General features: G+C 51.6%; 1 protein-coding gene and 1 pseudogene across 4 annotated transcripts; one reads left to right on the top strand and one right to left on the bottom strand.

The window, feature by feature from the left end:
- The first annotated feature begins 633 nt into the window (after positions 1–633).
- LOC103273994 lies at positions 634–2,431 on the top strand (annotated as a pseudogene). Its single transcript, XR_505232.1, has 2 exons — positions 634–829; positions 1,231–2,431. The product of XR_505232.1 is annotated as a G2/mitotic-specific cyclin-B1-like (transcript).
- Positions 2,432–9,685: 7,254 nt separating this feature from the next.
- ARSA (arylsulfatase A) lies at positions 9,686–14,110 on the bottom strand. 3 transcript variants are annotated; one of them, XM_021718981.1, is made up of 9 exons: positions 14,007–14,110; positions 13,529–13,766; positions 13,123–13,363; positions 12,785–13,003; positions 12,542–12,711; positions 12,089–12,213; positions 11,869–11,996; positions 11,554–11,656; positions 9,686–11,443 (listed from the first exon to the last, which is right to left on the bottom strand). In XM_021718981.1, exons 2-9 carry the CDS (start codon positions 13,744–13,746, stop codon positions 11,124–11,126), a joined length of 1,524 nt encoding a protein of 507 aa, XP_021574656.1. In that variant the 5' UTR covers positions 13,747–13,766; positions 14,007–14,110; the 3' UTR covers positions 9,686–11,123. The 3 variants fall into 3 exon arrangements, with proteins under 3 accessions (XP_021574656.1, XP_008069629.1, XP_008069636.1); XM_008071438.2 differs by having other exon boundaries at positions 13,529–13,780; positions 14,007–14,083; XM_008071445.1 differs by having other exon boundaries at positions 11,126–11,430; positions 13,529–13,780; positions 14,007–14,083.
- Between the last annotated feature and the right edge of the window lie 39 nt (positions 14,111–14,149).

The raw sequence follows: 14,149 nt of genomic DNA, 5'->3' as shown, positions 1-14,149 counted from the left end.
TGGGCAACTTGGCGAGACCTCATCTCTACAATAAATTAAAACATTAGCCAGGCGTGGTAGCACGCGCCTGTAGTTCCAGCTACACGGAAGGCTGAGGTGGAAGGATCACCGGAGCCCAGCAGATCGAGGCTGCGGTGGCCAGGAGCGGCCACTGCACTCCAGTCTAGGTGACAGAGTGAGACTCCAACTCAAAAAAAAAAAAAAAAAATTAGCTGGGCGTAGTAGCACGTGCCTGTAGTTCCAGCTACTTGGAAGGCTGAGGCGAAGCATGACTGGAACCCAGCAGGTCGAGGCTGTGGTGGCCGGAAGCCACTCCAGTCTGGGTGACAGAGACTCTAACTCAAAAAAAGAATAAAAAATTAGCCGGGTGTGGTGGTATGCCCCTGTAGTTTCAGCTACTCAGGATGCTGAGGCGGGATAATCACCTGAGCCCAGGAGGTCGAAGCTTTAGTGAGCCGTGATTGTGCCACTGCACTTCAGCCTGGGTGACAGTGAGAGATTCCCAACTCAAAAAACAAACAAGTTGCTGCGGAGGTATGGCTGTTGGTCTTTAGTGGATTCAGGCCATCAGCTGGTTGGGGCTCCGGTGTTCTGCTTCTCCCCGCCGAGCTGTTGCCTCGGGAAGAGGAAGCCATGGCACTCCGGGTCACCAGGAACACAAAACTAAGGCGCAGGTCAATATGGCAGGCGCAAATTGTGTGCCCATGGCGGCTGCTGCAGCCTCCAAGCCCAGGCTGAGGCCAAGAACAGCTCTTAGAGACATTGGCAACAAAGTCAGTGAACAGCTACTGGTCAAAATGCCTCTGAAAAAGAAATTAAAAACTTTAAGGTGGTTTGGGGTCGTTGGCTCAGCCTGTAATCCCAGCACTTTGGGATGCCGAGGCGAGTGGACTGCCTGAGCCCGTGGGTTTGAGGCCCACCTGGGCAACTTGGTAAGACCTCGTCTCTGCAATAAAAAAAAAATTAGCCAGGCGTGGTAGTGTGTGCCTATTGTTCCGGCTACTTGGAAGGCTGAGGCAGAAGGAACATGGGAGCCCAGGAGGTTGAGGCTGCAGTGGCTGGGAGCGTGCCCCTGCACTCCAGTCTGGGCAACAAAGTGAGACTCCAACTCAAAAAAACCCCACAAAACTTTAAGGCAACCCCCGCAGTTTCCACCTCCCCCCGCCAACTGTGGGAGCTTTTCTGTCCTCTTAATAAACCCTGCTTTCTCACTTAAAAAAAAAAATTCAGCTCCTGGAAAAGGTATTGCTAAAAACCTCTGGAAAAGCTGCCAGTGTCCGTGTCAGTGCCAGTGCCAGTGCCCGAGCCCGAGCCTGAGTCAGAACCTGAGCCTGTTCAAGAAGAAAAGCTTTCACCTGAGCCTGTTCTGGCTGATACTTGATACTCCCTCTCCAAGCCCAATGGAAACATCTGGATGTGGCCCTGCAGAAAAGTATCTGTGTCAGGCTTTCTCGGATGTAATTCTTACTGGGAGTGATGTGGATGCAGAAGATGGGCATATCCAAACCTCTGTAGTGAACATGTGAAAGTTTTTTATACTTATTTGAGATGGCTTAAGGAAGAGCAAGCAATCAGATCAAAATACCTACTGGGCCAGGAAGTCACTGGAAACATGTGAGTCATCCTAATTGATGGTTAGTACAGGTTCAAATGAGATTCGGGTTGCTGCAGGAGACCATGTACAAGACTGTTTCTGTTATCGATCGCTTCATGCAGAATAATCGTGTGCCCAAGAAGATGCTGCAGCTGGTTGGTATCACTGCCATGTTGTTGCAAGCAAATGTGAAGAAATGTATCCTCCAGAAATTGGTGACTTTGCTTTGGTGACTGACAACACTTACACTAAGCATCAAATCAGACAGATGGAAATGAAGATTCTGAAAGCTTTAAACTTTGGTCTGGGTCAGCTTCTACTCCTACACTTCCTTCGGAGAATGTCTAAGATTGGAGAGGCTGATATTGAGCAACATATTTTGGCCAAATACCTGATGGAACTGACTATGCTAGATGATGATATGGTGCACTTTCCTCCTTCCCAAACTGCAGTAGGAACTTTTTGCTTAGCACAGAAAATTCTGGATAATGGTGAATGGACCCCAACTCTACAGCATTACCTGACATACACTGAAGAACTCCTTCTTCCTGTTATGCAGCATCTGGCTAAGAACACAGTCATGGTAAATCGTGGGCTTACAAAGCACAGGACCATCAAGAACAAGTATGCCATATCTAAGCATGCTAAGATCAGCACTCTAGCACAGCTGAACTCTGCACTAGTTCACGAGTTAGCCAAGGCTGTGGCAAAGGTGTAACATGTAAACTTGAGTTGGAGTATTATATCTGCAAATAAAATTGGCACCATGTGCCATCTGTACATAATAATGTTGCATTTACTCACTTTTAATAAAGTCTGTGGTCCTTTTTACTCTTTACAAAACAAACAAAAACAAACAAAGCTACTTTATTGCCAAAACAAAATGCTAATTATCACCAAATACTTCGGTGAGCCATAACCTTTTTACTGGAGAAGAATCTTGCCTTAGTGTTGATGGCAACTGACTAGATGTTGCAATTTCTTACAATATGACAACAGTGAAGTTTGGCACATCCATTGACTCCTGTCATTTTGAAAGACTTTTGTGTAGCATGTGATGCTGCTTGATAGCATTTTACCCAAAGCTGGATTGGAGTCAATCCTCTCACAGTCTGTCGCTGCTTTATCCACAAACAATTATTTATGTAATATTCTAAATTTATGTAGCATTTTAAATCGTTTGTTTTCAACAATATTCATAGCATCTTCAGCAGGAGTAGAGTCTATCTTTAAAAACCTTCCTTTTCTCGTCCATAAGGAACAACTCCTTATTTGTTCACGTTTCATCATGAGATTGCAGCAATTTGCTCACATCTTCAGGTTTCACACCTAATTCTAGTTATCTTGCTATTCCCCCACCACACCTGCAGTGACTTCGCTGAAGTCTTGAACTTCTCAGAGTCACTCATGAGGGTTGGAATCAATTTCTTCTAAACTTCTGTTACTGTTGATAATTTGACCTCCTCTCATGAATCATGAATGTTCTGAAATGGCACCTAGAATGGTGAATCTTTTCCAGAAGGTTTTTAATTGATTTTGCCCAGATCTATCAGAGGAGTCACTATCTATGGCAACTATAGCCTTATGAAATGTATTTCTTAAATAGTAAGACTTGAAAGCTGAAAGTACTCTTTGATCCATAGGCTGCAGAATGGATGTTGTGTCAGCAGACATGAAAATAACATTCAAAACTCTTTTTTTTGAGTTGGAGTCTCACTCTGTCACCCAGACTGGAGTGCAGTGGCCACTCCCAGCCTCCGCAGCCTCGACCTGCTGGACTCCGGCGATCCTTCTGCCTCAGCCTTCCAAGTAGCCGGAGTTACAGGCATGTGCTACCATGCCCGGCTGATTTTTTGTTTTATTGTAGAGATGAGGTCTCGCTGCCCAGGCAGGTCACGAACCTGCGGGGTCAGGCAATCCACTCACCTCAGCCTCCCAAAGGCACGGGATTACAGGCTGAGCCACCGAGCCCGGCTCAAAACTCTTGTCATTATCAATGAGCAGTAACATTTTGAAAGGAATCTTTTTTTCCTCAGCAGTAGATCTCAACAGTGCCCTTAAACTATTCAGTTTAACCATGTGCTGACAGATGTGCTGTCCTCCAAGCTTTGTTGTTCCATTTACAGAGCACAAGAGGAGTAGATTTAACATATTTCTTAAGGGTCTTAGGATTTTCAGAATGGCATGTAACATTGGCTTCAACTTAAAGTCACCAGTTACATTAGCCCCAACAAGAAAGTCAACCTGTCCTTTGAAGCTTTGACACCAGACATTGACTTATCCTCTTTAGCTATGAAAGTACTAAATGAAATCTTCTTCCAATATAAAACTGTTTGTTCTACATTGAAAATCTGTTCTTTAGTGTAGCCACCTTTATCAATGATCTTAGCTAGATTTTCTGGATAGCATGTTGTAGCTTCTCTATCAGTGCTTGCTGTTTCTTTTTTCTTTCTTTTTTTCTTTTTTCTTTTTTTTTGAGTTGGAGTCTCACTCTGTCACCCAGACTGGAGTGCAGTGGCCGCTCCTGGCCACTGCAGCCTCAACCTGCTGGGCTCGGGCGATCCTTCCGCCTCAGCCTTCCAAGTAGCTGGAACTACAGGCAAGTGCTACCATGCCCAGCTAATATTTGATTTATTGTAGAGATGAGGTCTTGCCAAGTTGCCCATGTGGGTCTTGAACCCACAGGCTCAGGCAATCCACTCACCTTGGCCTCCCAAAGCACTGGGATTACAGGATGAGCTCTTTTTTTTTTTTTGAGTTCGGGGTCTCACTCTGTCACCCAGGCTAGAGTGCAGAAGCACACTCATGGCCATTGCAGCCTCGACCTGCTGGGCTCAGGTGATCCTTCTACTTGGAAGATTACAAGTAGCAGGAAGTGCAGGCGCGTGCCACCACATGCAACTAATTTTTTGGGTTTTTTTTGTAGAGATGAAGTCTTGCCAAGTTGCCCAGGCTGGTCTCAAACCCCTGAACTCAGGCAATCCTCTTGCCTTAGCCTCCCAAAGTGCTGGAAAGATAGGCTTGCGCCACCGTGCCCAGCTAGCACTTGCTGTTTCACTTTGCATTTTTATGTATGGAGACGGCTGCTTTCCTTAAATCGCACAAACCTCTGCTAGCTTCCAGCCTTTCTTCTGCAGCTTCCTCACCTGTCTCAGCCTTCACAGAATTGAAGAGAATCAGGGCCTTGATTAGACTTTGGCTTAAGGGAACATTTGGCTTAAGGGAACATTGTGGCTGATTTGATTTTCTGCGCAAACCACTAAAACTTTTTCCATGTCAGCAATAAGGCTGCTCAGCTTTCTTATCATTCATGTATTCACTGCAGTAGCATTTTAAATTTCTTTCAAGAACTTTTCCTTTGCAGAAAAACTCCACCACAGCCTCCACAAACGCCCACAGTCTAGGCTGTGAGGCACTCACAGACACTGCTGACGTTGATTACAGCCAAATAAATCTCTCAGAGATTACAGTATTGTGCCTATCCAGAACCAAAGGCAAAGCACCCTACCCAACCAATGCTATAGGTCACATCTACCGGAAAAAAGTCTTTCCCTACAAGAGCTAATGCATAAAATTGGAGGAGGCGAATGTTCCACCAAATGCCCAGATATCACTGTAGGGACCCAAGAAATATGAAAAACCAAGGAAACATGACACCTCCAAAGGAACACAATAATTCTCCAGTAACAGATCCCTAGAAAAGGAAATCGATGAAATGCCTAAAGAGGAACTCAAAGTAATAATCTTATTATTGTGTATACAAGAGAACACAGTGATTATACAAGAGAATACAGAATACAAGAGAATACAGATGGACAGTTTATGAAATAAGGAAAACAACGTATGGTCTGAATGAGAAATTCAGCAAATAGATAGATATCATGAAAAAAAGAAACAAACAAAAATCTTGGAGCTGAAGAATTCAATGAATTAAAATGATTCAGCCCCGCCAAATAGTCTCAACCATCATTTATGTTGATAACAAAAGGACAATTTTGCTTTTAGTTTTTGTTTCCTTCATGCAAATTTGGAATGGACAGGAGCAGCTGGCCCCTGCCGTTCATCTGGTGCATAGGGGCCTGGTGGCTCCTTGGTCTTCCCATATGCCTGTGCAAATCACACCTCTGCAGAACCCCACAGCTTCTCTCCAGACAGAACCTCCTATCTTGGAGTGCATGCCTTTGGGTGATGTGGTATGACCTTTCCACGGAGCAGAGGCTGACTGGCAATCCCTTAGGGTGTCTGGAGGCTTTGATCTTACTCATGGTCAACTGAGGAACACGGGCAATACTCTGAAGCAGTGTCATCCCCACTGGCCACCACAAAATCTCCCCCACCCTGCTCCTTCATCAGGAACCCCCAGTGAGGGACTAGACTGGCCAGTTCACACTGGGAGGTGTTCAAGGGCTTGTCCAGTCAGGAGTGGCAAAGAAAAGGAAGGAGCACACCATTCAGATGCAGAGGTCCTCTGGGAGGGGGAGGCAGGGCAGGCACGGATGGCTAGTTCCTCGGGAAGTGGTCTCCAGCCTCCGCCCCAAACATTCCGCACATTACACTGCTTCCATCTGTGGCAGCTTCTCTGTCTTAAATTTGGCCCTACAATGACAGCAGGGACATGCCCAATTTGTTTGATTCCTCTCATCCACCATACACTTGCTAGGATTAGGAGGGTGGGGTGTTAGTTTCCTTCTGCAGGAAATTAACATTCTGCAGTCACAACCAACCTATAGAAAGTGACTTTGGGTGATTTAAACAAAAGGAAATGTATTGGGCGGGTCCTGGGGATACCCAGAGTCAAAAGAAGGCAGAACAAGGGGCTCAGAAGAGGGGGACCTTAGGAGATGGATGGGCAGCAGCTCCAGACCCTGGCCCAGCTCAACTCTGCTGTGGACAGACGAACTGACCACCTTCGTAGGGTCCTTACCGCCTCAAGATCTACTCCCTGGTGTGAACTGACAGCTGGACTGACAGTCTTGCAGAAGCTACCTAGTCGGAGGCTGGAATCCCCTACAGAGAATCAGATGCTTCCTGAGGCGGCAGACTCTGGACACTCAGTGGCTAGTGTGACCACTCATTCCATATTGTTATATCATTTGCAAAATGATCAGGAAGTAGTTTCACTCTTGCTGTGAAATCCTGGATCTGGCCTACTCAAATAGCCCCGTCCTTCGAGAGCCTGGGGTGTGTCAGCTATCACCCTGGGGTGGAGAGGCCTCTTTCCCTGGGGTCCCTTTCTCCTGCCTCTGCCTGAGGGAATGAATGCTGCCAAGGCAGGTGCGCGACGGGATGGTGCCACAGCGGGAGGCGGCTCTTGCCTGGGCCCAAAAGGCTGCATCCACAGGGAGGAGGAGCTAAGGAGGACGGAGAGGGTGTACATAAATGCTCTCCCCTTCATGACTGCTGCCCCTCCACCAGGTCCAGGGTGCAAAGTTGGAAGGACATGTCAGCCACCCGAAAGGTAGCGTTCAGGGTTCAACATAAGGGTGAGGGTAGAGTTGAACCTCACACTCAGGACATAAGCACAGAGAACAATGTGGGGTGTGGGCCGCCCCCCAACCGATTGTATCTCCTACCCAGGACTGAGATGGGCAAGCATTGCTTTAATGAGTACACATTGCTTTGTAGTTAAAAATATTCAGAGGTGGGCCAGGCTTGGTGGCTCAGCCTGTCATCCCAGCACTTTGGGAGGCCGAGGCGAGTGGATTGCCTGAGCCTGCGGGTTCGAGACCAGCCCGGGCAACTTGGCAAGACCCCCATCTCTACAATAAATAAATAAAGAATTAGCCGGGCATGGTAGCGCACACCTGTAGTTCCGGCTACTTGGAAGGCTGAGGCAGAAGGGTTTCTGGAGCCCAGCAACTCAACGCTGGGGTGGCCGTGAGCGTGCCACTGCACTCCAGCCTGGGCAACAGAGTGAGACTCCACCTCAAAAAAAAAAAAAAAAAATTCAGAGGTGAATTTAAACATTGTTCTGTGGAAATGTTGCTCCCCCTTCTGGTCACTTGGGGGACAGGTGAATACATGAGCAAGGCAGGCAATGGGGAGAGCTGTCTCCCTGCAGGTGCCGCCCCCATCCTGCATTCACATGGTCACTTGGGCTCTGGAGATCTCCGCTTCCTTCCTAACACACCTGAAGGGAAACCACAGAATCAACATGTTCTGGCTGCTCCAAAACACCCTTAGTCAGAGGATGTGTGGCTCCCTGAGGAAGCTGCTTTGTGGGAATGGAAAGCTGTCCTGGTGAACAGATGACCTGAGGAGAACAGAGAAAGGGGTTGGCTGTTACAATCAACAGCAGCAGAGAAGAAAGTGCAGGGACATCATGGACAGTGTTTGAGGCCGTAGTAACAGTGAATGTGTGTGTGAACAAATGCACACATGTGCACGTGTGAATGCCTGTACTCGTAAACACATGTGGGCATGCACATACACGCATATACATGAGGGTGTGTGCCTGTATGAGGAAAGTGCGTCAGGCTAAAATAGCTGAGATGATGAGAAAAAAAAGCATTGCTGCTCATAGATGAATCACAGCAAAACCAAGAGGAATGGGAGGGTGGGAGGACCTGTCTCTCTCTCCAACCTTGGGTGCAGAGGGTGGGTTTGAACACTCCTCTTCAGGTCTCAGGCAACTAGGAAGCATTCTTGACTGACTCGGTACTCTCTCCACTCCTATCCCTTGATTATGTTCTTGTACAACCCGGTACCCTTCGTGACATTTATTATGGATTCTTTTTTTTTTTTTTTTTTTGAGTTGGAGTCTCAATCTGTCGCCCAGACTGGAGTGTAGCAGCCGCTCCCGGTCACCGTAGCCTAGACCTGCTGGGTTCCGGCGATCCTTCTGCCTCAACCTTCCAAGTAACCGAAATTACAGGCATGCACTACCATGCCCGGCTGATTTTTTGATTTATTGTAGAGATGAGGTCTCGCCGCCCAGGCGGGTCTCGAACCCGCAGGCTCAGGCAATCCACTCACCTCAGCCTCCCAAAGGCGCGGGATTACAGGCTGAGCCATCGAGCCCGGCTATGGCAATTCTTATTGAAACATAAAATACACGATGACATCACCAAGTGTGCACATCTGAAGCACATGGCTTGCTATATGCAAGCACCATGTCACGGTCCCCCAGTCAAGACAGAGAACATTTGCAGCAGCCGCAGTTTCTCTTGTGTCCCTGCTTCGCAATATCCTCACAACCCACCCTACAAGACGCAGTGGCATCCATCACACTGAAGCCCCACGTGCATTTGACACCCCAGGGCTAAGTGCATCTCCTTTGCTAGACTGTAAGCACCATGGGAGCAGGGTGGGTCTCCTCTGACAGCCCTGTGCCTGGTACTGCATGGTGCTGGTGGGAGAACACAGCAATTAACACCTCTTGTGGACCAACAGAGCTGGAGAAGGTGCCTGCAGGATGTGCCAGGGTGTTAGCATTCATTCAATTCTTGCTGGAGGGTTTGGTGTTTTTAAGTCAGGGTCTCACTCAGTCGCAATCATAGCCCACCACTGCTTTGATCTCCTAGGCTCAATCCTTCCACCTCAGTCTACCTAGTAGCTGGGACTACAGGGACACATCACCATACTTGGCTAATGTTTTTTTTTTTTTTTTTTGTAGAGATGAGGTCTTGCTATGTTGTCCCATCTCGTCTTGAACTCCTGGGCTCAAGCTATCCTCCCGCCTCAGCCTCCCAAAGTGCTGGCAATACAGGTGCAAGCCACAGCGTCTGGCTCTGTTTGATCTTTTGATAAGGTGCTCAGATCGTGCATCCACTTCAGTTCCTCTCTGTCCTCACTGAACCAAAGCACCATCGGGGCCAACACCTTCACTCAGATTTCAAGTGCATGTGGGCCCCCTTTGTGCCAGTGTCAGTGGCTGCCTGGTGCCCCAAGGAAACCACTGCCCTATAGGGATGACTCTAAGACACAGGAGGCAGGATTGGAGGGGTGGTGAATGCAGCCCCCAAACCAGATGAGAAGGGACAGAAATGACACATGGACAACATGGAGGGTCCTCACCACAGCACACTGCACACACAGGCCACATTCAAGCAAAGCTGCTTTTGGCTGCAAGTGACCCACAGTCCACGGGCAGTGGTTTAAACAGGTAGGGTTTATTTTCTTATACTTGGAGCTCTCCAGGTAGGCAGCTGGAGACACTGGCTCAGCAGATGCATGATGTCCATTCAGGGTCCCTGACTGCCTCAGCACGGTCCTCAGCCCCAGGGCTGCCCCAGGACTCTTGGTCACAGGCTACTCTTGGACCAATCACTGGACTGTGAGTGACTCAGGCCAGTCACTACCCTCCTGGGACAGGGAGAGGCTGCAACCCTGAGATCACGGAGATTTTGTGCACCACTGAAAACAGTGGGGACCCATTAGTAAGGAAGGAGTGGCTCTTTGGTAGGCAACAAACAGTGTTTGCCATGGGGAAGTATCTGCAAATCCAGACGGCACTCCTCTCACTCAATCAACACCAAGGGAGTGCCTGGTGCGTGACTCACCACCTGGCCACACACATGGGCCTGATGTCAGCACGCTGTACCATGCAAATGCAAGTAGGTGTCAGGAAGCCCCTCTCTGCAGATGAGGCCAACGGTGGAGGCAGAACATTGCTGGTGGAGGGAACAGCCAGGCCAGCCCACCCCAACAGGGCTTAGAGGCAAGAGGGTATGGGTGAAGGCAGGTGGGTCACTCCAAGTTTGAAAGAGCTTTTGGGGCGGGAAGTTACTCTGAGTATAATAATGAAGCCTGTGGAGTTGTGAGCAAAAGTAGATGCTCCAACCCAACCTGAAATCACTGTCTGCTGGGTAGAGAATGGCTTTTACCGGGTCAAAGGTGAGGACAGAGACAGGAAGTGTGTGTGTCGGTGAAATGCAGTCTCGCGAGGGTGGAGGGGGCACAGCAGGGCTGTCTTGGGAGCTGACTTCCTAGGAGCTGGCAGAGCCCCAGACCCCTTATCCCCACCTGAAATGTGCAACTCATCACCTGCCTTCAGACAGGTTTCTGATAAGAACCAAGGCAGTCTAGTTCCTGTACCTCTAGGAATGCTTCTTCCTGGGAAACACCTGCCTCTTCCCGGTGCTCCATCTCTTCAGGGTCTACTGGCTCCCCACACTGTTCCTGACTCTTAAAAGCACCAAGTCCTGCTCCTGAGATGTGCCCACACTCCCGTGGTTGATGTATGCACACGTGTACTGACACACACACACACAGATCACCGCGTTGGCTGAGTAGTTTCTGGGGCCAGGATACAGGATCCAGAGCCAGCCCAACCTCCTGGCTGACCTTGGACTAGTCCTGAACTTCCTGTACTTCCATTTCTTCATTTGTGCTATAGGGGAACCCCACCGACCTCACAGGGCTACCCCAGGATAGATGAATTATCACAAGTCTCAGCTGGTGTTATTACATTATCAGGTACAAACTACCTTCATACACTGCAGCCTACTCACAATAATGACCCATCAGATTCCTGGGTGGGGAGAGGGGCCCTGGGCTGGGGCTCCCTCATAGGGACAGGCCCATGCCCTCAGGCCTGAGGGTCTGGGCAGTGGCAGCAGGCTGGGTGGGGCGTGCAGCTGGGCTGGCAGCAGATCTGCAGGGCAGGGTCCTCCCCCCGGGCCATCTGGCTGGGGCCGAAGGTGACAGCTGCGTCAAACTGGGCCTTGAGCAGCTGAAGCTGTTTCATGGCCTGCAGCACCTCTGGGGTGACCTCAGCCACACCCCCCAGGAGGTTGTAGTTCTCACCAGGGTCCTCAGACAGGTCGTAGAGCAGAGGGGGTTCATGAGCGGTCAGAGGGCTGGCAGCATGGCAGGCAGGGTCTGGGGTGGTATCGCTGTGGGCAGAGCCTGGGGAGGGGTCAGTTCGGTGCACAGGCAAGAGCAAGAGGGGGAGTAGGGCTCTGGGGCTGCTTGGGGGTGTCAGCAGGGTTGGGGAGAGGGATTGGGGAGGGACTTACCCTGGGTGAAGAAGTGAGCCTTGTACTTCCCATTCCGCACAGCAAAGACCCCACGGACCTCGTCTGGGTAGGACGGGTAGAAGAAGAGAGACTGCCGAGGGCTCTGGGGGCCAAGTCAGGAGTCACATGGTAGGAGGGCCCCAAGCTCTGCACATACCCAGAGCTGTCAGTCCTTGGATTAGGCCCTGGATGAGCACCCCCTTCTCGCCCACCTAGGACCCCGAAAGGTGGCACCACTTGGATGCCACTCAACACAGACCCGCAGACATGGTCCACACTCACCCCGGGGGAGGGCGAGCACCCAGGGGGCCTTACCTTGCCTGTGCCCAGCAGCAGCGGGCTAAGGTCAAAGCCATCCAAAGTGACATTGGGCAGTGGGGCCCCAGTCAGGGTTGCCAGGGTGGGCAGCAGGTCCAGGGAACTGGCCAGCTCATGGGTCACGCCTGGGAGCAGAGGTTTGTTCAGTGACTCAGTTTACCATCAAAGTTGGAGAGGTGGGGCCAGGATTCCATAAGGAGAGGGCCTGAGGACTGACCAGGAGTGATGTGGCCTGGCCAAAAGGCCAAGGCAGGCTCTCGGACACCGCCCTCGAAGGTCGTTCCCTTTCCGCATCGCAGAAGGCCAGAGCAGCCACCCCGGGACATGCGCATTGTCTCAGGTCTGGGACACAGAAGGTCATCAGCAGCTAGGAGCCCACCAATGGTGGGCCACCACCTGACCCACCAACGGTGACCGCCACCTAAGTTAAAAGCTTTCTACGTTAAAAGCTTGCCCAGAGATGGCCAGTATGTGCCTGTCCCCTGCTGGCCTGCAATACCAGCCTCTCTATGCACGTGTGGTCCCCAGTCTCCCAGCTGCAGTGTGTGTAACAGGAACATGGCCAGCCTCTCTGATATCTTACTCCACTATGTCATTGGCCAGCAGCTGAGGTAGAAGGACACCAGGGCCCTGGCCTGTGACAGAGCACCTCGCTGCCCCTCTGGCGTACCCATTGTCTGCAGTGAAGATGACCAATGTCTCTTCAAGCTGCCCCAGGTCTCCGATGGCCGTCATCAGTGCCCCCACGGCTGCGTCCAGCTCCATCAGGGAGTCCCCATATGGCCCACGACCTGAGCGCTCAGCAAAGCTCTGCCCACTGAACTGGGGGTAGTGGGTGTGCTGGGAACAAAGAGCGGAGTTAGCACTGGGTAGGACTGGGGGGCAGCCAGGAGGGTGGGGCAGGGTCACTCACGTGAGAGGCGTAGTACAGGAAGAAGGGGCGACTCTGGCGCTGGGCCTCGGCCATGAGGTCTCGGGCGAAAGCCACATAACGGGATTCCAGTCCTGGCAGCCAGGGGGGCTGCGCCTCCACAGACAGGTTGGCCAACAGTGGAATGGGGACCAGGCCCTGATCACAGCCACCGTTGCAGAGGGTGGCTGGCGGGAAGCAGGTCAAGTTCTGGCAGGGGCCCTGAGGGAGCAGCTCCATTGAGGGGTCTGGCTGGGGGGTGAGGCTGGTGAAGGGTCAAGGGTCAGGGGACTTGAGGGAGGCAGGTGGGGAGAGTGGCTGAAGGCCCCCGTGGTCCGTACCTGGTCATGGGAGTACGGAATGCCTAGGAATCGGTGGAAGCCCTGATGAGGGGGCAGGAAGGCCCCCTCCGGCCCCACCCCGAGGTGCCACTTGCCAGCCATTCCTGTGAGGTAGCCTTGGGCGGCCAGGACCTCAGCCAGGGTCACCTCCTCCAGGGGCAAACCACCCCGGGAGCTGGGCTCCAGGACTCCAGGGTACATGCCCATCCGGACTGGGAGCCGGCCAGTCAGAAGGGCAGCCCTGCAGGACAAGTCACAGAGTCTGAGAGTCAACGAAGTGGAACACGAGGGGAGAGAAGGGAGGAAGGCAGATGCAGAGACTTCCCCACAGAGAGACAGACCCTGTTCCTCCCCACGACAATCCAGAGCGAATCTGGGAGGAACGAGGCAGGCGGGCCTTGCTTACCGGGAGGGTGTGCACAGAGAAACCGGCACATAGAAGTCTGTGAACCGCAGCCCCCCCGCAGCCAGCTGGTCGAGGTTGGGGGTGGTGGAACTGGGGTGCCCATAGCTGCCCAGGTCCCCATAGCCCAGGTCATCAGCAAAGATCAGCATGATGTTAGGTGGGCGGCCAGCGGCCAGGCCTGCAGCCAAGGCCAGGAGGAGGGTCCAGAGAGCCCCCATGGCTCGCAGTACGGATGGGCCTGTCCAAGAGATCCTTGACAGGGAAGGCAAATTGGCGCTAGTGGGCTACTCCCCTGAGACCCCGCACCCAGGCCTCCCACCCACGAAATCCCAGGCCCAGTCATCCTCCCCGAGACCCCAAACCCAGACACTTCCCCGACCCTGAGGGCCCGCTTCTTGAAGTCCTGAGGACCTGACAGAACCTAGAAAACCGTAGCCTGGAATATAACTCCCCAGAGACCCCCCAAGGACCAGGACACCTTCAGATTCTCGAACGGCGATCTGATCCTCTTCCCCCAGCGGGCTGGGCTCCGGCTCGGGGTCGGGTCGTGAGTCACGTGACACGAGCCAGCGGTTTCCGGGCGGCGGGCGGTGGGACTCGGACTACAAAGGGCCGCAGAGG

This window comes from Carlito syrichta, unplaced genomic scaffold (genome assembly GCF_000164805.1).
Source record: "Carlito syrichta isolate Samal-C Ts95f unplaced genomic scaffold, Tarsius_syrichta-2.0.1 Scaffold113497, whole genome shotgun sequence".
NCBI lineage: Eukaryota > Metazoa > Chordata > Mammalia > Primates > Tarsiidae > Carlito > Carlito syrichta.
This window is presented reverse-complemented; position numbering and strand designations above follow the sequence as displayed.

Coding starts and splice junctions, on each gene's coding strand:
- ARSA (XM_021718981.1), bottom strand. CDS start 13,746: ATGGGGGCTCTCTGGACCCTCCTCCTGGCCTTGGCTGCAGGCCTGGCC. Junction 13,004..13,122: donor TTCCGTACTCCCATGACCAG/GTACGGACCACG, acceptor CTGCTCCCTCAG/GGCCCCTGCCAGAACTTGAC. Junction 11,657..11,868: donor TGCTGCTGGGCACAGGCAAG/GTAAGGCCCCCT, acceptor CTTGGCCCCCAG/AGCCCTCGGCAGTCTCTCTT.